The sequence below is a fragment of the Chrysemys picta genome, chromosome 2 (genome assembly GCF_011386835.1).
Source record: "Chrysemys picta bellii isolate R12L10 chromosome 2, ASM1138683v2, whole genome shotgun sequence".
Lineage (NCBI taxonomy): Eukaryota > Metazoa > Chordata > Testudines > Emydidae > Chrysemys > Chrysemys picta.
Window position 1 is genome coordinate 175,260,448 of NC_088792.1, and position 26,121 is coordinate 175,286,568.

Genomic DNA, 26,121 nt, shown 5'->3' on the forward strand with positions numbered 1-26,121 from the left:
AGTATACAGAAATAAATTATACATGCTTAAGACACCTTTATACCAGTATAACTGCATCCAAACTAGGGAATTGCACCAATTGAATTATATTGGGTTTATAAACTGATGCAGTTAAATTAGTGCAATCCTCTATTGTACAGAAATTGTGTGTAGACGAGCCCTTTGGGCCAAAGACCATCTATAAATGTACAGTGATTAACACTCAGGTTAACTGTGCAGTGAAGACATCCCAAATGGAATCTCAGTCCTGGTAATTGATGTCCACCTCAATCTGTAGAGAGCATGGAATAATAGCTCTGAGAAGTGTGAACTGTTCCCATTCATCTCAATGGAGTGATAACTCAGATACCCAATTATGATAATTTAAATGTCTACAGTTAACTATTTCACTGCTAATCAAAGCACATATAAAAGGAGGTACCTGTTATTGTTTCCAATAATCAAGAAAGAACCAAGCAGAGATGAGTAGGACATCTGATCTCCCCCTAAAGTGAAACCCAGCCAAGCAGATCATGCAAAACTGTATTTTGAACAATCCACTGTGCATGTCATCTCATTTTGGCATCACAACTAGGTAGAGCTTGTTTTATGGGCTGAGTTTGGAAGAATACTACAGTATGGATGTATGGATGGATGTATTTATCACAGAGACATTTCTTCTACCATAGCTAGATAGTGCATTTGATGGTGAGGATAATGGTGCAGAATAAAGAAGTTCAGGGCACTTTTACACTGTTTTCCCATGATTTCCCATGTTGGTTTTGATAAAATATGAATCTTCTTTAGAATTCTCATACATTCCAATGTTTGTTTTTTTTAGCATAAGCTAATATATTATTACAAGAGTCTCTGAATTTTAGTTATTGATCTGGAGGCAGTCTTAACTCTGCGTTAATGAAGTTTGAAATAACAATAATGCTTACCATGTATATATATATACTGTTATATTTTCATAACATTGTACAACATTTAACTGATTAAAATATCAGTTGTGTACATAAACTACTGTCCCAACTGTAATATATTAAGACTTCATTGTCATCTTGGGGTTCTGATTACATGATTGGGTTTCACATTTATGAGGCTACCAGAACTCTTTCATAGAATTTCATTGGTTTTATTTAGAGTTTGGGAAAGGATTCATTATTCCTTATGTAAAATATACTTAGTTTTGTTGAAGCACATATAATAGACTCCTTTACACACACTTTTTGATCCACAATTTTAAAAAGCTTTTCAAGGAAGAATGATACAATAGAGAGCTTTATATATTACTGATATCTTACAAGTGAAGGGCTACTTGTCACGAGTTTAATCACTGACTTCATAACACACACACACACACACATGAAATTTAGCTTACCTTTCCTACTGAAATGTTTTCTTTGTGAGAATATTAAACCAAGTTTTAATAAACGGATGCAAGCGGTTTGTCTTCAGCTTAACTCTTTATTTTTTAAAACCTTTGATATTCCTTTTCAAATACTGCTCGTGTCCTATAAATAATTTCTAGCAAAAGTGATATTTGCTCTCTTAATTAAAAAAAGATACTTCAAAGACATTGCTTTACTAGTTTTAGTTTAAGAAATGTAATAAAAACCACTTCCTGAAAGAATGAACTGGTTCCTCATCTACTCCTTGTGGCACACTCCAGAAATATTCTTAATTTTTCTTTTTTCATAGACTGTCTTTTTTTTTCAGTTGAGATTCCAGTGCAGAGGGTTGCCACGTTTTTATTTATTTATTCCTATGATCAGTCCCATAACTGTCAGCTCTTCCTGGCTTTTCAGGGAAATCCCTAAAACTTGTTTAGAAATATCCTTCTACATCACCCTTTAATCTGCTAAAATCTCTGTTATACTTTCATTTTGAAAACCATGAAAATGGCCACACCATTCAAGTTGGAGCACTTCTGAACATTTGATGGGCTTGTTTTTGCATGACACTTTGTTTGTAATTTTCTGAATCTTACCTTTGGTCAAATGGTGTATGGGTTCTCTGTTCTGATGCTGCTTTTCTCATTGCTGCTCATGAATTTAATTTAATTTAATTTTGTTAGAGAGTATAACTGATTCTAGCAAGAAGCCAGGTATTCAAAGTTTATAATATTCAAACTTTGCACTAAATAAAATGTTGGTTTCTATGTGTATGCGATGATGAGTTAGAACATAAGAGGTTCTGGAACTTTTATTTCACCTTGGTCAGGTAAAGGAAATATAGTATAACAAATTTTGAATTTGAAAAAAAAACCCATTGGTAATAGAATGTACAGTAATTTTTTGATGGTGAAACAATAACTAGTTTAGTTCCTAAAATCAACAGCCTGAAGTACTGCATGCCAAACTAACCCTAAAAAAAGTGTTTGCAAACTGCTAGAAAAGAAAAACAACAACACTAATCTGTTGTTTACAAGAAAAGAAGTTGATTCACCTCTCACCTAGTTTCTTTTTTGAATATTGATGTCTACAGACTCCATATGTGAAAGCTTTTAAAAGCCTCAAACAGTACGTCTGTATGTAAGGATGCAAGTCAGCTGCTGCCTTGGGCACATCGTGCCTATGGTTGGAAGCGTAGTGTACTAATGCTTGGAATGCTGCTGCACCATCAGCAGCAGGCTTAAGTGCAACAGGCAACATGGGCTTCTTCCTTTCCTAGTGATTAGACGGCCGGGCTGAATGCGTGGCACCTGGCTGACAATGGATTAAGCAGCTAGAGACACACACACACACAGAGCGAGCCCTTCAGCGAAGATACTGCACCGTCTGCATCCCTGACGCTTTATCAGCCACCAGCACTCAACTGCTCTGCGCAGCAGCAGCGTTTCCTCCTTACCACTGGATCTCTGTAATGGAGGGGAGCAGCAGCCAGATGGTACATTACTAGCTAGATCCTTTTTAGTCTGGTAGCTCCCCCACCCCACCCCCATCGCGCACCTCTCACTTGCTAGAGAAGTTGCCTGTTCTCTGTTGATGTGAATCACCTCCGATTAGAGGGGACCGCGGCTCCCTATTTAGGAATTGCCAGCTCGCAAAAGTTTCTAGGCAGGAAGCTGACTCCACGCAACTGGGGTGGAGGAGGAGGAGAGAGAAAAAAAAAGTTTCGCTCACTTCTCTCCTTGGCGGAGCCCCTCCCCGCTCCGAGGGGAGAGCTAGAGATGCTGCTACTTGCAACAGGCTGCTATAGTAGCAGCGGCAGCCTGAGTAACACGTCCCCAGGAGACTAGCAGGAGCAACACGTGATGTGTCTACTTATCAGGGTGAGAGGGAGCGAGGCACAGCCGCGAGTGTGTGTGTGTGTGCGCGCGGGGGAGAGGGAGAGTGTGCGCGGGGGGGGGGGGCGCCCGCACAACACCGCTGCAGAGGTGGAGGGGTCCCTAACTGTGCCCATCTTCCCCCCTTCAGGGAGAAGAGGAGGAAGGGAAGTTACTGTGGAGTTGATGAACTTTGCACATCCACAGAAACGCCATTTTGATTCCTTTTTCCGGAACAACTTTGCGTCTCTTTCCCCCCCCCCCTTCACCAACCCATCATCAGTGCATCATGTCTCGACGCAAACAGCCCAGCCCCAGCAAAAGCAAGCGTAAGTACGACCGGACCTTTCTACCTATGCTCTTAACTCTGTTACAAAGAAGCAGCAGTGGCTAAGTATGAGGGTCTTTTTTTTAAAGGGGAAAAAAACTTTTGGGGAGGGGCGGTGGAGAGAGGGGTTTAGGAAGTTGCAATTTTTTGTTCAAGAGAAAAGTTCATTTTTGATCAACTTTTTTAAAAAGAGTGAGAAGTTGGGGGCTTTCTTGGGTTCCTTTTTTTAAAGAAAAAAAGTTTGGCTGGCAGTGGTGGAGATGATGATGAGCCTGTGTAGCCTCCCTCTTCCCTTCCACCCCCACCCCCCGCTCCTCCCTCCTGTCCTCTCTCTCCTTTGCTCCTTCTCTCCTCCCCCCCCCCCTTTCCCTGTTGCAGACTCTCTACCAACCAGCAGCACCAGCAGCAGCGTTTTGCCTGCAGCAGGACCTGATGCTCATCCATATTAAACCGTCTGAGCTCAGGAATCTGGCCAGATCATCTCCCCCTCCTGCTGCAAAGTTTATTTTTAACCAGCAACCACCACAATTTGGATACGGCTGCGAGGAAGAAACCTCTTTTAACCCAACTCATCCCTTCCTCCTAAACTATAGACCCCCCCTTTCCCTTAGCCTTTTTTTCATTTTTATCCCCCCCTTTTTTGGGGGGGGGAGTTGGATTTAAAAAACGTGAGATGAAGGCTCCTCTTTCAAGGTAGAAAACGTTTTATTCTGTACATCTCTTTGCTAACTTTTCTCCTTGTTTCGTTGATGAATCGAAGCATCCATGTGTGTCTTTAATTTGCACTTTGATACCTCTCTTTCTCTCTTCTCAACCCCCCTCCGCCCTTGGGAGGGAGGTGGGGACCTTGCATGATCATGTGTGTCCTTTCCCCTTCCTGGCCTTTATTTGTTGTTGTAAAGTTACAAACTCAGGGTCGCTTCTTTTAAAAGAAGTATCTGGAGTTTTCACACTTATTTTTTTTTAAAAAGAGGAGTGTTGTGTTTGTATTTCTTTTCTTTCCTCTGCCATTGTGCTGTGGCAGAGGCACATCTGTGTGTGTGTGATGTGGATTGTAGGAGGAAAGAAACACACACATCGTCACGAGTACAGGAAGGAGCCTGGGCAGCATCCGAAATAGGGGAAATAGTAAAGATCATATTTACTTTTGCCAGTTCTTTTAAAACGGGGTATATTAGCTAATCTTTCGCTTGCTGGACCAGATCTTGCATAGTTCTCTTCTTCGCACTCCAACTTTTATCCTTTACTCGTGTTGCAATTTTGTGTGTGTGTGTTAATAACGTAAGTTTTAAGATCTCTTGGAATAAGGACTTCCTTTTGTAAAGCAAAGTTTTCCCCCTCTCTATCTCCCCCCCCCCCATGTTGATGCGGACTAGTCAAGACTCGTCTCTTAGGAAACAGCGACCTTAATCGTTGCTAAGAAGCAGGGGAGAGGTTTTTTCCTCTTCTCTCTTCTGTTGATCAGCATATTTTCTCTCTCTGTGGCTAAGTGGGAGTTGCAATGAGGATGCAGATCCTCCTCCTTTGGGCTTGGTAGTCAACTACTACAAGAACCTGATTCCCCTTTTCCCCCCCGCACTTCTTTCTCCCTTCAGTGTAACAAATGAGCCTGCACAGGCTGGGCTTGGCACCATGTCCAGAGTTGGACTTGTTACACTCTGTAATAAGGGTGGCTGGGAGGGAGAAGCAGCAGTGGGAAGCGTGGCTTGTGTTCTGTACTCAACTTCAGTTTTCTAGTTGTGCAACATCGTGCTCCCAAGACAGACGCATCTTGTTGTCGGGCAGAGTAGGGTAGCCGGAGACGGAGACTAGTTGGAGATGCTTAAACTTTTTAGAGAAGGGAAGGGAGGGGAGGGTGGTGGATTGAACTTTGTCATGTCGTTGATAAGTTTCCTCTGGCTCTTTCTCTCTCCCTCCTCCCTCTTTTTTTTTTCTTTCTCTTTTTTTTTTTTTTTTTTTTACCTCTGAGTTACATTATCTTCCTGCGCTCTGCAATGCATCCTTGATGGGTTATAAAAGAGGAGGAGAGTATTTCTCCTTGCTCAGCAGATTTGTCCTTCCCTGCTCCTTACTGGGTAGAAGACAGAACGCGAGCCCAGATCCGGATGAGCAGTTCACATTCCATTACGAAATTCTACACGGCTTCAGAGCCACCACCAGCAGCAGCACCACCAGTACTCACTCACACATAGTTTCTTTTTGGGAGATGGGTGGGGTGGAAAGAGAGTTCTTTACCAAAAAAAAAAGTGCAGATCTGTTTGGTTGATTTAATATCCAAATTCTCTCTTCCTCTGTAGGCTAGATTGAATCATTTAGGAAAATCAGTGGAAAAGATGGGGAGAATTTGTTTTTGTTCTGTTTTGTTTTTTGCTCCTAGGATAGGTGGTAGCTGAAAGGAGCAAAGAGATGCTTTAATCCTATGAGGAGCCTATTGAAGTGATTTTTGAAAAAAACCAAAGTAGATCTTAACTTTCACCATCCTATTTTGCATGTCTTATGATTTAGATAAGATCAAGTGTGGTTATGTGCTTCTCTTAAACTACATACTCAACTAGTATCTAAATGTGACTTGGGATAGTGTGGGAGAGAGAAAATAATTGTAGTCCTTTTCTCCAGCCCTTCTAATTCAGACCCTAGATTCAATTACTGTGCTTTTTAAAACAAGTAATTGCTTTTTAACAACTACAGTAGGAATTGTCAAAGACATAAATTGGCCTGCCATCTCTGAAGTTTATAGTGGAAACCTCTATTATAAGGTTGAAGTTCGGTGTTGAGACCTACTATTTTGAAGCACATAAAATATGTTACCACAGTTCCCTTTTTCCGCGGAGTTTTTGGGTGTGTGAGAGAGGGATGCTGTGACTCATGGCCAGGCCAGCCATATTTGTTTTAGGTTTTAATTTTCCCTTTGAAGATTTAAGGGTATATTCTATTGGTGTGCATGCATAATGCCCATTAGCATCATCGGGAGTTAGGTACATCCATGGGAGAATAGATTCCTTTGTGTGTTAGAAACTCAGAAACAGCATGGATCCATCATCCAATCAGTCAGGTTACCACAACACTTCTTTTCAGCATTCAGTGGGGAGCTCACCTAATGTCCTTACTTGGTACAATGCAGTTGGTCTGATCTTGATGCTTTTCTCTCTTTTTGATTAGGCGTTCACATTTAGAACTTGACTGGTATCTTGTAGCTTTAAAAAAACACATCATTTAGACAGTTTTGTAGGCTTTCTACAAGCTTATTTTCATAGGAAACCAATTTTTTTTAAATTGTCATCTCTTCAGTTTACCAATCAATAGTTTTCTTTAGCCATTAATTTATCTATTCTTTAACAATCTTCCCACATTATTATTTCTTATAAAAACGTCTTTATTCTTGCAATAGGGAACTTGTGTTTTTTAGTATTAAAACAGAATAGAACACATGCTTTAAAATGTAGTTTCACAAGCTTAGCTGTCCTTTTCTCCGAAGTTTGAAGTTTAAGTTATTAGCAGATTTCAGTATAGTTGAATGTCTCAGTCTGACTCAGCTGGTACAGGTGGTGCATCCATTCTTAACTGTTTACATCATTCAGTGACCTTTTGGTCATATGGTCTTTATTTTGGATTTGAGGGTCAGGAGATCCCTGAAGTTTCAGGATTGAAAAAGCTGAATGTCTATGTTGTGTGTCAATAGTAATTTTAATAAACTCCTTTTAATACCCAAGGTGAACACAACATATTACAAAAACTTCTCAGTTTTATTTTCTGCAGTGCTTTTGTTTTTTATCTTAAGGATTTTTTCACTTGTTTGGATTAATGGCACAGTATGTTCATAGCTGCACCATGAATTTACTCTCCTTTAGTTAGTGAAAACTCTGTTAATTAGAAACATAGTTTGGTCTGTTGGAATTCTTCTTGAAATAAAAATTAATCTTGTACTTGCATTGTATAGATTACAAAAATAGAGAGAGAAATCCCTTTGGTTATATTCATTATCCCTTGTAAAAGTAGGTGGTGCTTAGAAGGTCATAGGATAAGTGTTGCTAAGCAGCTAAACAGAAGGATGCTAAAATTAACCCAAGTGTATTTGTAAGGGATTCTGTTCTTTTTAAGTTTGTAAATAAATTTTTAGTTTACTTACAGTGGTTCTTTTTTAGGTGTCAGACAAAGATCTTGGAGTGAAATCTTGGAAAAATATTTAGGCATATGAGTAAATTTACTCACATAAATAGCCTATTGGGACTACTCATGTGAATAAACTTACTCATGTGCCTAAGTGTTTGCAGGATTTGGCCCTTGATTTGTGCCCTTTACAAATGTCCTTGAAGAGTTATCTGTTGTTCATTGCTCTGTGAGCAACTGATGTATGTTGGATAGCAGCCTGTGCAGACAGACTTGGAAAAAGCAGCACCAAAGATTTTGCAGCAACAAGCAGAAAACAAGTACATTCTGTTTTGTTTAGAAAAGTTTTAGATCTTTTTCTGTACAGAAAATCCTCTTAACTAAAATTGTCATCTGTATTGATTTACAGATTTAAAGCATGTGAAATCAAATCATATGACATAATTTTCTTTAAATATTGGCAAGATTTTAATTGAAAAGAGAGAAATATATTACTGGACCATTATTATGAATACATGTCACGATCCACAGTCTCTGTGATAATGTGACAATACTTTTCTCCCCCCCCCCCCCAACTGATAATCGTTCCATTCTCTTAGAGGAGATTGGCAGTACTATTTTAAGTTCTGCTGAAAGTAGTGAGGATGCCTGCCTTTCATATCTGTTACTCTTTCCCCTCCTTTCTGAATTCAAACCATATTGGTTCATAGTTTGCATTATCACCAATGTTCTTCCTTCCTTCCTCCCTCCAGCCCCCCATCACAACTTTAGAATGCATTTCATGAGAGCAAACTGAAGCTTTGAAAAGGGGCAGAGTTTGTTTGCACTGTGTTTTCTTCATATAATTTTAATTATGACCATGGTGTTCATATACCCTACAAACTTGCCAAGAAATGTCTTGGGAGATCACATATAGAATTGGGAGGAGGAAGAGTGTTCTCTTCAAGGAAACAGTGGGACTAGCCAATTTCTTAATGTTGGCTGGGAAATCTGATTTGTTAATTTGAAAATTAAAACTAGCTATTCTGAGGACTGTAAAAGGTCTACTTTCCATTTCTTGTATCTTAGTTAAAACAGCAGTTACAATGATTATATTTCAATCACCATATACAAAGATGTTATGGATGAAAAATATTCCTTTAGGGGGGATGGGATCCAGACTGAGTAGAAATCCCACTCTCCCACCTTTCACTTTTGATGATGTGCTGAAAAGTTTGATATCACTTTCCATGGGAAAAACAGAAATTTGCTTAGCTCTGCCTGGTCAGGTTCAGTCATTGGTGTTTAATTACTAATGAAAATAGATGGGCTGGGCTGGGAAGTACAGTGCTATGGGATACATCTGATCAGGAGTTGGAGGAGATTTGACTTCCTTTGTTCAGTGCAGAAATGTGATGATGGTACATCTTGGATGCAAACCAGTCATTAGCATTTCCCACCTTAAAAGTTCTTTCAACCCCACCCTGGCCATCAATTTGTTTCATATAGCAACACTTTAAGGCAGGACATACATGATTTGAGAGGCTACAACTCTTAAGGCAGAACTAAAGCATCCTGTTCTTTGTTTTTGTGCTTACATGAATGATTAACTGCTTTGATGCTAATATTAATATTGCTTTCTTGTGAAATAAAAAGTCCAGTTAGCAGGCAATTTGAAAAGATTTTCTCATTTTCACACTCCCATAGCAGTGGCATTGGTTCAGAGTAAACTAGCCTGGAAAGGGCGATAAGACGTGTGGGCCAGATTCTGCTCTCAGTTAAACTAGAGTAAAATTGGCAGAGCTCTATTGGGTCAGTGGAGTTTGTCTGGAATTACCCTGATGTAACAGAATGGAATCTGGACCTCTGTTTCCTCTAGCAATCTGGAGGCATTCCGGTGAATCTTGTTTTTAATGGTACTTCAGCTTTCAGTTTGGCCTGCCTACCAATCAGTACAGTAGTTGTCTGTGAATAGGTGCTTTAGACAAAAGAAGTGGGTGACTGGGTGGAGACTGTTTATTCGGAGTGATTGAAACAAGTATTTGAAAGCCTCTGTAAAGTCCTAGAGACAGAGCAGCTGAATAGCTTAATGAGGATTCACCTGTAGACTCCCTGAGCTCCATGAGGATGGAACTAACAAGGCGGAGAAAAGCTGTTGGAAACCCTCTCCCCAAGACATAATTAGACTTGTATACTAAACAGTACTCTGAGGGTTGTTAGATTAAGACCTTTAACAGCTTTGATTACAACCTTTTCTCCACCCCAATGTTTGCATTACCATCGGTTTTTGTCATGGAAGAATATTAAATGTAGTTATATTTGAATTTCTCTACTTAAATGTTAGCATAGGGTCTTAGCATAGTGCAAAAGAGCTTTTAGCTAATATTGGTGGATTACTTGGATTTGTTTGTCTTTTCATCACATCAGTTTGGAGGAAGATGTGAGACGAGGAAGATATCTTCCTGGAGGCACAATGCCTGTCAATCAGATCAACTTGATCTCTCTCAAATTATAAACTGAAAACTAATATGTTTGGAACAAGAAGAATATTCTTTTTTTTTAAGCTTTGAGGTAAATTTTTCAGACGCTTCTAAGTCCCTTCTGAGGCTGTCTACACTGAGGCTGTGTCTATACTAGCACTTTTATCGGAATAACTTATGTTGCTCAGGTGTGTGAAATAAACACCCGTCTGAGTGACATAAGTTACACCGACAAGTGCCGGTGTGAACAGAGCGGATAGGCACCATCATTTATCTTTTGAAGCTGGAAGATGAATGAACTTTGATAGCCAGTTTTTAATGAGTTTCTGTAGGAATTTGGTTCCTTTTTTTTTTTGTTTTAAAGATGAGGGAAACAAAACATTAAATCCTAAAAATGCAAGTAGCCTTTGCTTTTGTCATCTGTATTTGTTTGCTTGTTTTATTGAGGACACTGTTGAGGATCTTTTCATCTTGTATGTGATGTAAGTGTTCAGAAGCTTGAGGTTTTATACCATACAGCAATTCATATAAATACATCATGCACGTTACAGCAGTTAACTTTCTCCATGTATATTGTTGTTTCTATACTTCCTTTTTAATCCACTATTTTATAGCTCAGCCATAGAGATTTGCATGGGGTAGTCCTAGCAAACAAGATCTTCTATTTCCTTTTGAGGGTGGGAGGGATCAATTTAGAAATAATTTTCACAGTTGTCAGATTTGGTTGGGGGAAGCAGGAAGGAATTTACTAAAATCAGGTGGGTTTTTCTAAGATTAGAAAAAAGGGCTTGTCTTGACATAAATAAGTCATTATGATGCCTAATTTCTTTTAGTGTTTTGAAAACCTGAGAAGCAGCCAAGATATTAATGACCCTGTACTGTTCTGCATCCATGTGTGGAACTCTACTCTGATGTCCGTGGAACTGCATGCCTGCAAAGGGCAATATATGGCGATGAACTTTTAATGTGGTTGCCCTGTCTAAGGCCTTGGCTACACTTGGGGATTCACAGCGCTGCACTCGCTGCGTGCAGCGTGCAGCGCCGCAGGCACTGATTACACCGGCACTTTACAGCACTGCACTCGTTGTGCTCGGGGGGGGGGGGTGCGTTTTCACACCCCTGAGCGCAGCAAGTTGCAGCGCTGTACAGTGCCAGTGTAGCCAAGGCCTAAGTCACGTGCTGTTACAGCTTTTCCCCCACCCCCAACAGTTGTTATCCCATATTCTTTTTACTCTAGTAATTTGTGTCACAGCTTGAATGTTTCACCATAGTTTATAAAACTTTTTTTTTTGGCTTGTTTAAATTAAGATACTAAATTACTGTAAGAATAATTGAATGCTATAGAAGTTAGAAGTTGACAAGGCCTAATGGATTGTTAAGATCTTCCATTTGCAAATGCAAGGTACACTCCCCAGATGTGGGGTATAAGTTAAATGAGGGGTAACAAGTGCTTTTCTGCGTAGATGTAATTTACACTTTATACTATTTGAAACTAATGATCTATTTCTCAAGAGAGAATTTTTAACATCTCAAGATAGCATTTGTTTTTTTCCTAATGAGATGGCCCAAATATGTGTCAGTTTGTACATTCATATGACTTCCAAATGAGACTTAAAGTTGAGGCCCTGACAGCTTCTGGTAACTAATCCCACAACAACTTTCATGGCAGATAAGTTACTTTCCTACCCTCTAAGGTCCCAGAGCAATGTTTGAATCAGTAAACGTATTAAATCCACTATCCTCATCCTCTTGCAATTTTAGGTAATTTCTGTGGTTTGTGATTGAGCAGAACTCCTGTTTAAGTCATTGGAAACTCTGCTCCATTTAAGATCTGCAGCATTTGCTCCATTCTGTCCACCTAAACTCCCTTCACTTTTATGGAAGAAACTTCTTCTTTCCTTTCTCACCTTTATTATTACTATTTTTTTATTTATAAAAAGACCAGACCGCTCTGTAGCTTTGCTATGCACAGAATGACTGCCATGCTGTCCCTAATTAGAGACTAAATTTGAGTAGAGGGTGAAGTGATCCATATGTCACAGTGGATGCCTAGTAGCTTGTAAGGAAGCCATGCACATTTTAAACACTGCAGGAGGGAACCAACAGAATCTGTAAACTCTGCAGCCCTATTAACTGCAATTCAGGCAGTTTTCAAGCTCTGCTTTCAAAGCTGGTGGAATTTGTAAGCTCTCTAAGTCTAGTTGCTCTGGATTTTTCATGGTTCTTTTTCCGCCTTGAGGGGAAAAAAGCTAAGGTGACATCTTAAATGCTCAAAAGTCAGAAATTAAAGTTAAGGTTCTCACAGGAATATTAAGTGGGCCATGTTGAACATATGTTGTGGGTTTTTTTTATTCCTGCGTAGCCCTCTCCACCTGACAGCCGCCATGGGTACCATTTGCCTCTATGTTGCCTCCAAAATGTCTTTCCCCATTTTGGTTCCCTGGCAGTGGAGCTCCATTCACAGCTGTCCCTAGAAAAATCTTCCGCAACCCAGAGGCTGCGTTAACCTTCCAGTGGTTTCCCTGTGGGGAATGATAGGGAGACTGTGTGTCCCAAGGATCCAGCCTTCCATGGAGAAAGAGTGAGAGATACACATGGGAGATTCTTCTCTTTGTGTATAGGTCTAAGGGGCTTGTTTTGGGCCAAAGTTTTTATTTCCAGTATTAAGTAGCTCTTACTCCAAATCCTTCAGTGTGTGGGTTTTCAATCCACTATTTGTATGCAATTGAAAACTAGTAGGCATCTGGTAATATTCAGCACATATAGTACTCTGTCAGCTATACTGTAGATGTTGCGTGGCCATATAGGATGTTGAGTGACCTCTTGAGGAAGTATTTGCTGGCTCCTGATTTGACCTGGTTTTCTGGAAGCTGCTCTGTTGCATGTTCTGCCTCACTCATTTAACTTACAGTAAATGTTTCCATGTCTGTGCTCATTGTGCTTCCTTTTTAAAATGTACAGTAAAAAGTCTTTGGACCAAAAATAGTTTGTTCATGTTGGATGGGACAAACACAACCACGCGTACCTGTCACATGCTCAGTAACCGTTCCTAGCAAGCGGTTTGAATACAGCAGCTCCTTCCACAAATGCTAACTAGTATTTGATTATTTAGAGAGAGAGAGAGAGAGAGAGAGAGTCAGATGTTCTTTGAATAGTCCAGATGACCAATGCAAATGAATGTAACATAAGTTACTACAAATATTCTCTCAATAACAGCCAAAATAATCCAGAAATGAGTTGCTTTAGTACTCAGTCTAGTATTTCCCAGTGTGTAGGTGTAGCAAAAAAAATCACCAAAATTGGTTCTGTCACCTTATTGGCCGACTTAGCCGAGAAGTTAGCGATATAATGGATTAATTGAAGGAGGACATAGATACTGAATAACTACTTGCTAAAATATCCTATCTTCTTGTTTTTTGCTTAACCCATCCTTTCTTCCTCTTTGACTTCTGCCAACTTGTTTATCTCCTCCACCTCTTATATCTTAATTCCTAGATTATACATTTTTGGGGGCAGGGACTCTCATACATTTACCACGTTTGTCCAGTGTCTAGCACAATGTGGACATGACCTGGTAGTCACTACTGCAATATAAATATTTAATAATAACTTCCCTCATACCCCTGGAGGTTGTCCTAATCTTGTACTACTACCGCCCTGGCTTGTGTATATAAACAGAGGATTTTGGTTGCATGAATTCGGCACTTCTCATGAACGCTTTGTTCACGCATAAAGGAAAGACATGCTGATTCTCTATGCAGTGGCATCAGTAAATATACATGGTTAATAATCTTTAGGTTGGGTAGTTTTTGTTTTTGTTTTTTTTAAGTTTTGCAGTGAGTATACTCCTAAAAATTCTGTGCATATTTTAAAACTTCATTGCACATCCATTGGGTTTGTTTGTGTTGTTTTAGGCCCTGATGTAAACATGCTAAGCGTTAAAATCCTGAAATGTAGAGGTTTGAGAAAGAAACTGGGAATAGAGCAGTGTGCCATTCCCTCAATAATCACATTGTTGGTACAGTACAGAATTCTACTAAAATATTCACTCTTTCCATTCAAAACCTAATCTAACTTTAATTCCTTAGGGTGCAGCATAAATAATTCACGTTTAAGATTTAAAAAAAAATGCATGCCAGCTAGAATGTATATCATATATCCTGGTTTATAAAGTGTGAAAGTATATTGAGTAATGGAAATCACTAGAAACAGACCCCCTTAGAGAAGGCTCCATTTTAATCAGGTTACCTGGATTAAACCAAACCAAGGGTAATATATGTGACACTAATACTAACTAGTTGAGTTTCAGAACTCCAGCGTTCCATTGTGTCTGGGTTTCTCCCAGTCAAATGCAGTTCAGTGTTACTAGAGCTGGAATAAGCTAATGTCAGATATTTGCCCACGGTGCATAGCAAGTACAGGTTAAAGACTTATAAGGCCAATGATGCTATGACTTGAATGCATGCAGCAGGTTTATTTTCTAAACATCTTTTGAAAAACCGTGTGACCGCATTGGTGCCATATATAACAGAAATGCATCTTCCTTTAGCTTTAGCAAATGGATGCATCCTATCAAATTGGACTGTTCAGCATGTTTAGTCATGTTGCTGTAACAAGCTCCGAAAACTGGAATGGGTTTTGCCCTGCTGAGTTAATGAAGACTTTAATGAATTTGACTGGCTTGTTCTAGAAACTCTTTCTTATGTTTGCATCAGCCCCTTTCCATTCTGGTGCTGGGGAAGGGGGTTGAGAGTTGTGTATGTCTATAACACATTTTTTTTCTTTAAGTAATATACAATAGTTTTATTAATCTCCAAGTGTAACAAATAACCATTTTAATGTTTAGTGTTTTTAATCTTTACTGTAAATAAAATTATTTTATAGGTGTCTCTCTTCCTGGTATCTCAAGGTGTTAGGCGTATTGTGTCTGATGTGCAGCACTTATGTATTTGCATTACTGGTACTCCTTTTAGTCCAGATAAACTGAGCGTCAGGAGCCTAAGCTGTTCCTACCCTCTTTCCATCTTCCTGGCAATTCTCTTTAATGAGACTTTTTTTTTTAAGAAATACGTGAATGTAAAATCTGCTCTGCATGTGTTGGTTATCTTCTTTAACTCTCTAACTTGTAGCAATGCAGAAAAAGCCCTTTCAGACCCAAATATTGTTCATTAACATGTTAGGGATTTAGTGTGTCAAAGGGATGAGGAGAGGGTCATGATACCTGTTGCTTGTGCCAGCCCCTAATCCTACAGACATTTAAATATATGCATAAGTTTACTCATATGAGTTGTCTCATTAAAGTCAGTCAAACTACTTGTGGGTTAAGTTAAATTAAATTTTGTTAGGACTAGGGCCTACTTTTACTTTTTCAAAAAAGTTATTTGTGATAAGAGACAGAATCTGCAACCCATGCTCACTGTATGCTTTGTACTTATTCACACATTGAAGCCAATGAGACTAGTTGAGTAAACACTACTCAATTTGAGAAAGGGCTGCAGAATTTGGCACATTGCGAAGTGGCTTTGAAGAAACACTGGAGTAAATGTTGCTATGTTCTTTAAAATTATGTTAATTAGAGAGCTGAAGTATACAAAAACTCAAATGCAGTGTCTGCAATATCTAAACAAAAACTGTGTAGTATTTCAACAACTCACACTTTTTTTTTTAAATTTTGTGCATAATTTGTTAAACGTGGCATACTGGGCCTGGGCTGCAGAGCCACAGTGCGCAGGCGGGAAGATGTAAAAACAAAGGTGCCTTAAAGATTTTTTTTTTTTCACTCCCCTGATCCTGATGCAGTGCGGGTTATCTCCCTTTTCTAGGTGTGCTGGCTACAAATGGTCACCAGTAGTCAAAAATGCAGCAGCTAAGGATTGACTTGGCTCCATCTTCTCTAGCCACACCCTTTTGTCCCCACAGTGCTGCTTGTAGGGTGAAGGAGGAATACCATTAGAGGCCCTACAATGTCTCTGCATCACTGAGGAATCCCCTTACGCTCATGTGACCTTCCCTGGTCTGGTTAAGTCCGCTCTGTGGGCAGAATAAGCAGTGGTGCTGTACAAAGCAGCTACCCCAGAGAATGCACTCTGTTGCCATGGATTTGAAATGGCAACCTACAGCCATCCTGTCTCCCTGGTATCTGCATCAAAAAAGATATCCACCCAATAGGGTAGGTGTGGTGGATTGTCATATAAAGGTGACCTGTCATAAGGACAACTTGGGCCTCAGATGTCTGGTAAGAAAATACGGTTGTTTCACTTATGACAGCCAAAACTTGGGGTTAACATTTTGATTGCATCTGATCTGAGGCTGGGAATGAAAGTTAGCTTTCTGCTTCAGTTTGCTTGGAAAGGCTGCCAGTGACCACTTCACCCACCCTGCAGACATGTGGGCCCGAGGGCAAGGGAGGGAGGGGGAGCAGGAGGGAGCATCACCAGAAAGGCAGAGAGACTTGGCTCTTGGCCATGAGCAGGAGCAGCAACAGCTGTCTTCACAGCCCCAGGAGCCAGTCACTGATGTCAGCATAGCCAACACGCCTTAAACTCTGAGGGGGTGAGGGGGAATGATTGGATGGGAATTGTGTGAAGAAAACAGACTGCAAGACCAGGGATTGCTTTGTATAAAGCAACCTTTTTTTTGTTTGTTTTGTTCTCCTTGATACCAGGGAGACAGGATGCTCAAGGTGTTAGTAATAAGATGTGGTGAAGCTTTTTACCTTGTAGGTTGACATTTCAAATTCAGTTCAGGGGAGCAATGAATTAAAGTCATTGCCACCAGTTAGCTTCTGACCTTTGTGAGACGGGTGCACATTTGCAAAATTCCCCCTTATAATAGGCACTCGGTAGAGGGGTCCTAGATTGAATATATATGAGAAGTGAATTACCTTCTTATCTGTCTGGGAGTAATTCTTCCAGTTCAGGGCTGAGACACATTGTCAGGGAAGGCTACATCACAGGATCTGTTCAGTCTCCTGGCTCTCGGTCCCGCACTTTTCACAAGAAGACTAAATTAGCAGGGTGAAGTGCTGCCGCCCCAATGCTCAGTACAATAATATTGTGCTGGGATGCCGTATACCATACGATGAATGACAAATATCATTGACATTCTTTGGGATTTTGTCATGGTCCTCTGTCAGGCTGAAGGTTTTGTTAAGACTCAGTCTAGTTTTACTAATAGGAATAGCACATTGTATATTCATCCAGAAATCTCACAAGTACTTCATACATTTTAATACAGTAGCTGTCCCAACAGCCTGCTCAGGTAGAATAAGTATTATCTCAATTTTTGCAACTGGGAAAGTGCAACAGAGATGCTCCCAGTCTTGTGTCTGAACCAGTAGGTTGTACTTCCTGTCTAGGAAGCTGAACACACAAAACTGTAGGTTCATAGACAACCGTCATTTAATAGATGGCATACAAGTTCCTAACTGTCAGGGTGGTTAAACACTGGAGTAAATTGCCTAGGGAGGTTGTGGAATCTCCATCTCTGGAGATATTTAAGAGTAGGTTAGATAAATGTCTATCAGGGATGGTCTAGACAGTATTTGGTAATGCCATGCAGGCAGGGGACTGGACTCGATGACCTCTCGAGGTCCCTTCCAGTCCTAGAATCTATGAATCTATGAATAGCACTGTGAAATCTAGTCATTGCTAATATATTGGATCTAGCTTCCAAGTGATGCGTGGTGGAACATTGTGAATTATTTGCTTTTAAAAAGTGAGATTTTGTGCTTGTGAAAGGAGACAGGTTGACAAACAGTGGACCCTTCTCACCACTCACACCAAAGCCTGAGTAAATGAATGGACCTTTATACCAGCCCATGATCTGAAATCAAACTTTGGCCTCTCTCAGATTAATGAGGGAAAGAAGTTTCAGAGTTAATGGACCTCTGCTAGAAAAGCCAGGACAACAGCTCCCCTTGATGTTCAGATGTAGGGACTTTGAGTGAGAATGCTTCAGCTGACTTAATGTACTGATGCACAGAGCACAAGAATGGAGTCAGCACACTGTCCAGGTCTGAACAAAGAGATGTAGAGGTGTGTGCCCATATTTACCATATGTTATCTCAAATTGCATCACTGAAACCACGGTACGAGACAGTGACTGCTGTTCAATATTTTTAGTAGTGCCTATTACATTACCAACCAGATGCTGCAATCAGGATTGATGCTAGGTGGTACAGAGACACATACTGTCCTTGTCCCAAAGAGCTTACAGATACAGATTGAAAAGTAGGAGTAATGAAATAGAACACTGCAAGATGGAGCCTTCAGAATAGCTGCAAAACAAGCAAGATGATAGTGATAGGTAATCTTTGGTCTTGTCCTGACTAGGATTTAAAGGTATGTTGCTAGAACATGTTAGCCAACTTTCTAACTAACTCTTCTAAAAGTCCAGAGTGGACAAGGCACGCAGCTTTTAACAGCTGCTGAACTGGTTGAGTTAAAGCTTAGGTGGAGTCAAGGGTTTACCTTGAACAGCTGACGCCTGTTAAAACTACAACTTGCCTTGTCTATGCTGGGATTTTAATATGTGTTTAAAATATACCTTTTTTTCCCTATTGAAGACAAGTCCATAGTCAGACGTCCAGGAATGCTGAGGGCTACAGCCAGGGTTCTCTCTCCACCATCGTCTCAATAAATTTGCCCAATAGAGGCAGACTGGACACAGGAAGATAGCACAATCATTAGGGGATGTCCATAAATTACATAACATGTTTTTTGGTGGTTTGTTTTTGTTTTGTTTCTTCAAGACTCACCCCATCCCACCCACCCTCCCTCCTTGTAACACTAAGACAAACACACAGAATTAAGGACACCCCTATGCATTATGTAATTTATGGACAGCCTTTTAACATCAGGATATGGATAATTGATCAAGGGCCTATGATTTGAGTGATTCCTGATCCCTGCCCTCCCTCTGAGAGGTATCGTTAATTGACGAGAACAGTGTACCCTAGGGGTAGGCAACCTGTGGCACGCGTGCCGAAGGCGGCATGCAAGCTGATTTTCAGTGGCACTCACACTGCCTGGGTCCTGGCCACTGCTCCAGGGGCTCTGCATTTAATTTTAATTTTAAATGAAGTTTCTTAAACATTTTTTAAAACCTTTATTTACTTTACATTCAACAATAGTTTAGTTATATATTATAGTCTTATAGAAAGAGATCTTCTAAAAACGTTAAAATGTATTACTGGCACGCAAAACCTTAAATTAGAGTGAATAAATGAAGACTCGGCACACCGCTTCTGAAAGGTTGCCGATCCCTGGTGTACCCAATATTCTCCCCCCCCTCCCCGATGGTAGCCTGAAGCTCTCCAAGCACAACTAGAACCCTACGGAATGAAACTTGGCCAGAGACAATAGGCATTTACCCTGTCGACACCATCGACATCCATGTGATACTAGCTATAAAAAGTTAGAAGACTCATCAAAGGCGAAAAATACTTGAGTATTTGCAGGTGATGGAAGCCAGGATTCACCAATCTACTGTGGTCTAAAAATTTGGCATAGGAATTGCACTGACCTGCTTTAAAAAAGGTTTATTGCTATAACTCTTTCCTACTGCCATCCCATTATGCTTATAATTGCTCAGCGTATTTGTATATCGCATCTTTGAGGTCTCTGGGGCAGGGACCTGTCTCTCTGGTCTATAAGGGAATTCGCACACTTTGGGACTGGAACAAATAAGAAAGTTTTCCAAAGGAAATTATTTTGCTTTTCACACTATCCAAATAACCCCATTTATTTTTATAGACCCTTATCCATTGAAGGATTCCAAAGTGCTTTACAACTGTATAGATATATTGTGCTACAGAAATGCAGCCACCTCTAGAGTGAAAGGTGGGGGGAGAAGAGACGTATTGGCCAGGTCACCAGGAGGAAAACCCTTTCCTTATGAAAAGTGCTCTGCACTCTATAATGCTGACATAAACCAGAAGAGGAGCCTTGGCTTCTAAAGTCTCTTCTTAACCCATACACCATATACTGCATGATACTCAGTTTGCCTTGGGTTGATGAAAAGGCTTAGTCAATCTTGCTAAAGCTTGGCATTTAGCTGTAAATAGTGCACATTTTAATGTCTGGGTGTCTGAGTCTCTTGAGTAGTAAAGGTGCCTTTACTGGGTGTTAGAAAATAGTTACTTTTAAAAACAGAATTCTGTTGGTTTTTTTTGTTGGTTTTTTTTGCTTTTGTTTTGTTTTTTAAACCCGGGATACTACTCTCGTATTCAGCTTGTTGGGTATAATGGCTATATTCAGTCTCTTAGTGTTAAAAGTGTTTTATAGATGCCTTTAAAAGTAACAGAATTTGGTCCCAGCTATAATTATGACATTGTACTGCTTTATAGTGGAGGCTGAATTTTCACTATGTAAAACCAGTTTGGTAGCCCAGCATCTACAGTGCAAGGTATGTCTGTTAAATAAAGTGAAGGATCAGCTAAATGCAGTGAAGTTTTCATTTTAGGGGATCCTGACTTAAGTTGCCAACCATGATTGTTGGTATGATCCATGAATTAACTTTTGGATTCAAGATTGGTCTTAAGGCACTCTGGCAGTGCTCTGTGTACTTGCTTTCCTGAGGGTTGTGTAGTTCACGTGAGGGTTAAGGAATTGAGCCCTAAACTGGCATGGACTTGGACTGTGGGCTTGACTTCTGCTTTCATATGCGTAATCAGGAGTGACTGTATGTGACAGTTGAGTTCCAGGATGTAAAAAACAATGTGAAAGCAGACCCTGGCTGTGTGCTAACTGCATTATTCTCAAGGTATGTAACTTAGACAACCAGATGTTTTTTTTGTTTATCTAACAGCTGCAACCCAGGAAACAAGAACATACCTGCATGGCCAAATCCCCTGGCATCCTGTCCCTGAGTAACAGGCTGAACATTGGGTATCTTTGTTGAGGGGTTGTAGGAGAAAGAGGATGCCTTCCTACCCCTTACTGTCCCTCACTGCCCAAGTCCCAGAGTCACTCTACCAGGGTTATTTAAACCCACTGACCTATCCTTCCAGCATGCCTCTGTTGCTTGGGATAGGCCATGGAATCCACACAGCTGTGCATCCCAATAGCTCCTTATTGCACTGCAGGGAGCTTCTGCTAAATTGTGCTTTGTGGTGTACGCTTGTACACCCTGTGCTGGGTTGGGCACCCAAAGCCATCATCTGTGCAAAGGAACCACATCTGTTCTGCTACTGGGGCATGAACCTTTGCAGCCATGGAGTTGGAGGGTGGTTTTGCGATGTCATGCAGGTACAGTGCATCCCTTTTTATAAGGTGCTTTGTTAAACTTTTGATATAAACCATCTGTATTCTGACTTGCAACTCCATTAAAGTTAATTGCGGATTTCCTCTCTGACTTCCACCAGTTGGTAGGTGCTTTCTTACCATTTAATGCTGGTAGCACACCGAAAGAAAGGCAGACATATTAGTTGAAGGCGTTTATACGGGTTCACTACTTCTTCCATTTGAGACAAACTGTGATGTTTGCCTTCCAAGCTATTTCACACAACTTCTTCACTAGTCAGAGGTGAATACACAGCAGGATATATGATGACAAACAGTGCCGATGAAATAAGTCAGAATCATAGAGGCACTTTTACAGTAGGGAAAAATCCTAAATGGATTTCTCTGGGTGCTAGAGTTATGTTTTGTTCTTGAAGATGCCTTTTTCTTATCTTTTATACTTAGGTTGTAGGGCGGGACAAAATAGCTTTCTTTCTCTATTTTGATATCCAGGAAGTCCATAATGATGAATTAGTGACCTCACTATTATTTCCTTGGCCACCCAATCACCATCCCATTCCCCCACCCAATCCCCACCATCACTCCTCAGATACTAATCTCTTTGTTCGCAGGTGGAATACAGAAGTTTTATTGCTGTTGAAAATTGCTTTTTAAGTAGTTTCTTCTTTTATTTTAAGTTTATGTCCATGTGACAATCTGTTTAAATTATACGTAAGTCATAAAAAGACTTCCCTCCCCCCCCCGGACATCTTTGTTTGTTTTACTACCAAAGATTGTGGTCCAAGTTTAGTTTTGGCTATACCAGGGTATATCTGGAGTGACTTCGTTCAAGTCAGTTACTCCAAGTAAACCTGTGTAACCAAGAGCAGAATTTTGTCCTCTGTATCAACAGTTCATTTAAGCCATCTCCAAGAGTAACTCGTTGAGCAACTGTTGGACATCCAAGGTCATGTGATCAGGTGCATGACTTAAGGTGTGCTAAAAGCCAAGTAACACTGAACACCTGAATATAAGAGTGCAATAATTCTCTTGGAAATGTGCTTCATGAATTGTGTTAGTGCAGTTTAAGTGTAGTAATAAAACATGGAGTATGGAGAAGTGTTGAAGCCTGCGTATTATTGACCTAGACAAGGGATCGGCAACCTTTGGCACGCGGCTCGCCAAGGTAAGCACCCTGGCGGGCCGGGCCGATTTGTTTACCTGCCGCGTCTGCAGGTTTGGCCGACTGTGGCTCCCACTGGCTGCGGTTCGCCGCTCCAGGCCAATAGGGGCGGCGGGAAGTGGTGGCCAGCACATCCCTGGGCCCGCGCCACTTCCCGCAGCCCACATTGGCCTGGAGCAGTGAACCGCGGCCATTGGGAGCCGCGATCGGCTGAACCTGTGGACGCAGCAGGTAAACAAACCGGCCGGCCCGCCAGGGGGCTTATCCTGGCGAGCCGTGTGCCAAAGGTTGCCAACCCCTGACCTAGACTATCCGTGATATAATAATCCTATCACAAAGGTTCATTTGTTTCCAAATTTCTAAAAGTTTATTTTATAACTACGTAGGGCCAGATGGTTTAAAACCAGAAAACTCACAATAAAGTCTAAACCTTCATCCTAAACGCACCTTCTTCATATGTAGATATTGCAGCTGCCTGTCTATAGGCTCTGCTGCTCTGGGCAGTCTTGTGTAGCATGTGTACTGCAGTGCTTTTAGTACAAAGGAGTAAGTTAGGAAGGAGTTCTGTCCTAAACTCTTTCCATGGCTTCTATGAAATTTAAGTTGAATCTTCACCACTGTTCTAGTATGTTGGTTGTTGTGGGTGGGGGGAGGGGAGGATTTTTCTGTTTGCTTCAATAATTTTTACATTTCTGATACAAGCAGCAATGATGAGTAGATATACAGAAGATTTTTTTTTAAATACCGTGATTTTTCTAGAAAAAACATTGAGATTAATAGAAGTCAAACCTACAGTTACATACAGTGTGAGACCAATAACTGATGTATGTGGGGTTTTTTGGTTTTTTCTTTCCCCCATGAAAACAGACTATATTGTGAAGGAGAGGCTGCTTCATAGATGCAAAATTAAATGGTAGTTCATTTCAGACATTTTAACATGGAGGATATTTTGTTTTGGGTCATGTTATTTTGATATAAACCATGCATAGTTTCATGAAGTATATAAGCAGTAGTTTCTCCCTTTTCCCACCTCCACTAATGTTGAGAATTAGACTGTTTTGCCAAGTGAGTAAACAGACCCAGTTCCTTAAAACCAGTTCAGCACCAGAAGGCCTGAATTTGCATTCCAGAATATAAAGACAAAATTTGTTTAGCACCATCTGTGTGAGCAATTATACCTTTCACTTACCTGTTCAATTTTTTTAAATATTAAAAATAGACATTTCTGTTAAAAAATGTTACTAAGAACAGCTGTTTTGGTTCCACTCTTTCTTTAATCAGTTAAATTGATTATTTAGTGTTTGCCTTTTGCCTTTTTTCCTGAGCTGCAGGGCATATATTCCCCAAGAATTATATTTCATTTCTATGGAATGCTAAGTTTTAGATGTGCTTTTTCAAATTTGGAGACAGTATCCACTAGGGGTTAGAGCAAAGGTCTGAGAGTCTGGAAACCTGGGTTGTTTTGATGACTGTTGTTGGCTTGCTGTATAGCCTTGGGCAAATTGCCTAACTTCTGTTCCTGAGGCCTGATCTCCACACAGTTTTGTATAACTATATCGCCGGGGGGGGGGGGGTATTTATTTTATTTATTTATTTTATTTTATTTTTACCCAGTATAGTTATACTGATACAGCCCCTAGTGTGAGTGCAGTTATACTGCTATAACTTACATCGCTTCCTCTATGGGAATAACCTATACAGGTATAAGCACTTTCATCCCCGTAATACTGCCTCTGTGCGAGAGTGATTGTACAGCTTTAATGATACCAGTATAGTTAAGGTGGCACAACTTTTCTGCATAGACAAGGCTTGAGTTTCCCCTCTCTGTAAAATGTGGATAATCCTTTATAAAGCACTTCGCACCAGAGGAAATGCACTTTAAAAGTGCAAAGTAATTATTTGTAGCAGTAGTAATTTTGTATGGTTTCAAGCTTTTTGTATTTGATGAGAGACTAGTATGAAAAGAACTTGGAAATCAGCTCTCAGAAAGGAAAAGGACAAGCTAACCTTGGCACCTGGGGCCCTGGCTATTGTGCTTCAGAAAGGAAGTGAAACATGTTGAGCTCCCTGACGTGATATTCTCACAGAAGATGGAGGAAGTTGCTACAGTTGAAGCTGTAATTCTGGATCTCTTCTTGCTTGGTTTAAGGGGGTGGGGTGGGGAAGGAGGGTTACACAAAGCTCAAAAAAAAAAAAAAAAGCCACACGGAAAGTTAGATAAGTTGCTAACAAAACTGCTAATGGACATTGTTTGGGAGGGAGGGGCTGTAGAACAGAGCATGTTTCCTCTGCTAGCTGTTTATGAAGAGAAAGGTAATGAGGGAAGGCAGCAGGGGAGTGATGGAGGAGAGAATGGCTGCTTCTCTCTCTCTCTAGTTGCTGACTAAACAGTTCTGTCAGCTGGCTGTCGACACAGCCTGAGGATTTGAGATAGCTCCTGGAGGGTGGGGATGGTTACGGGGGGAAGGGCTGGTAGTGCTTCAGCGGCAACTGCTGCTTCTGCAGCTCAGTTGCAGTTCAGGGAAGTTTTTTTTTAAACATGAAGAATACTCAGGGCACTGAATTTCCTTGGAGTTTATATTGTGTGCACATGTGTTTGCCGTTTTCACTTGCTAAGCATTTCAGCAATATATTTTAAAAGAAGAAACTCAAGGGTTTGTCTACACTGGAAATTTTTCCAGTTATGCTGGTTTAATTAAACAGAGAGAACTCCCCATCTGTCCACTCTTATTCCAGAATAAGAGGAGCTTTTTGGGGGTTTCGTTTAAACCACTTCCAAAGTGACACAAGCTAAACTGCAAAAAGCCAGTCTTGGGCTATGTCTACATTACAGATCTCACAGCAGCACAGCTGTACCTCTCCAGCTGCACCGCTGTAAGATCTCCTGTGTAACTGCTTTATGCCGGCAGGAGAGAGCTCTCCCATCAGCATAATTAAACCACCCCCAAGCAGCAGCAGTAGCTATGTCGGCAGAGGAGCATCTCCTGCTGCGATAGCGCTGTCCACAGGGGTGCTTTTTGTTGGTGAAACTTACATCAATTGGGGGAGTGAAAAAACACACACATCCTGACTGACAGAAGTTTTACCAACAACAGTGCTAGTGTAGACATAGCCTTATTCTAAAATAAGAGTATCCAGTTAAATCAGTGAAACAGTTTTAGCTACTCCTTAATGCTAAAGTAGCCTTCTTGGATTTGTAGGAAGAAATCGTTCTCTATCCAAGGCTATGATGTATGCAGTAGTGTTATAGCTGTGTCGGTCCCAGGAAATTAGACAAGGTGGGTGAGGTAATATCTTTTATTGGACCAGCTTCTGTTGGTGAGAGAGACAAGCGTTCAAGCTTATACAGAGCTCTTCTTCAGCTCTGGGCTGTGTGAAGAGCTCTGTTTAAGCTAGAAAGCTTGTCTCTCTCTCCAACAGAAGTTGCTCCAATAAAAGATATTACCTCATCCCACCTTGTCTTTCTAAAGCTATGATGTGGCAGCGCTAGAGACGTTTTAATGATCCCTTCATTCTGCTAGAACTAACACTATTTTTCATACAGATGACTGTTGGAAGCATGTCATAAGAAT

At 40.6% G+C, this 26,121-nt stretch overlaps 1 protein-coding gene across 7 annotated transcripts in view; it reads left to right on the plus strand.

The window, feature by feature from the left end:
- Nucleotides 1-2,603: 2,603 nt before the first annotated feature.
- Nucleotides 2,604-26,121, plus strand: part of RREB1 (ras responsive element binding protein 1) — a 141,017-nt gene continuing 117,499 nt past the window's right edge. For 4 of the 7 annotated variants that reach the window (XM_065584930.1, XM_065584926.1, XM_005305970.5 and 1 more), the window contains exons 1-2: nt 3,118-3,256; nt 3,402-3,579. Coding sequence is in view for 1 of the 7 variants with exons in the window: in XM_005305970.5 (XP_005306027.2) it covers nt 3,540-3,579 (40 nt within the window). In the remaining 6 variants the exon portion in view is untranslated. Of the gene's footprint in view, nt 3,257-3,289; nt 3,580-3,949; nt 4,272-26,121 lie in introns of those variants that run through there. The other 3 variants (XM_065584925.1, XM_065584924.1, XM_065584928.1) reach the window with 3 other exon arrangements.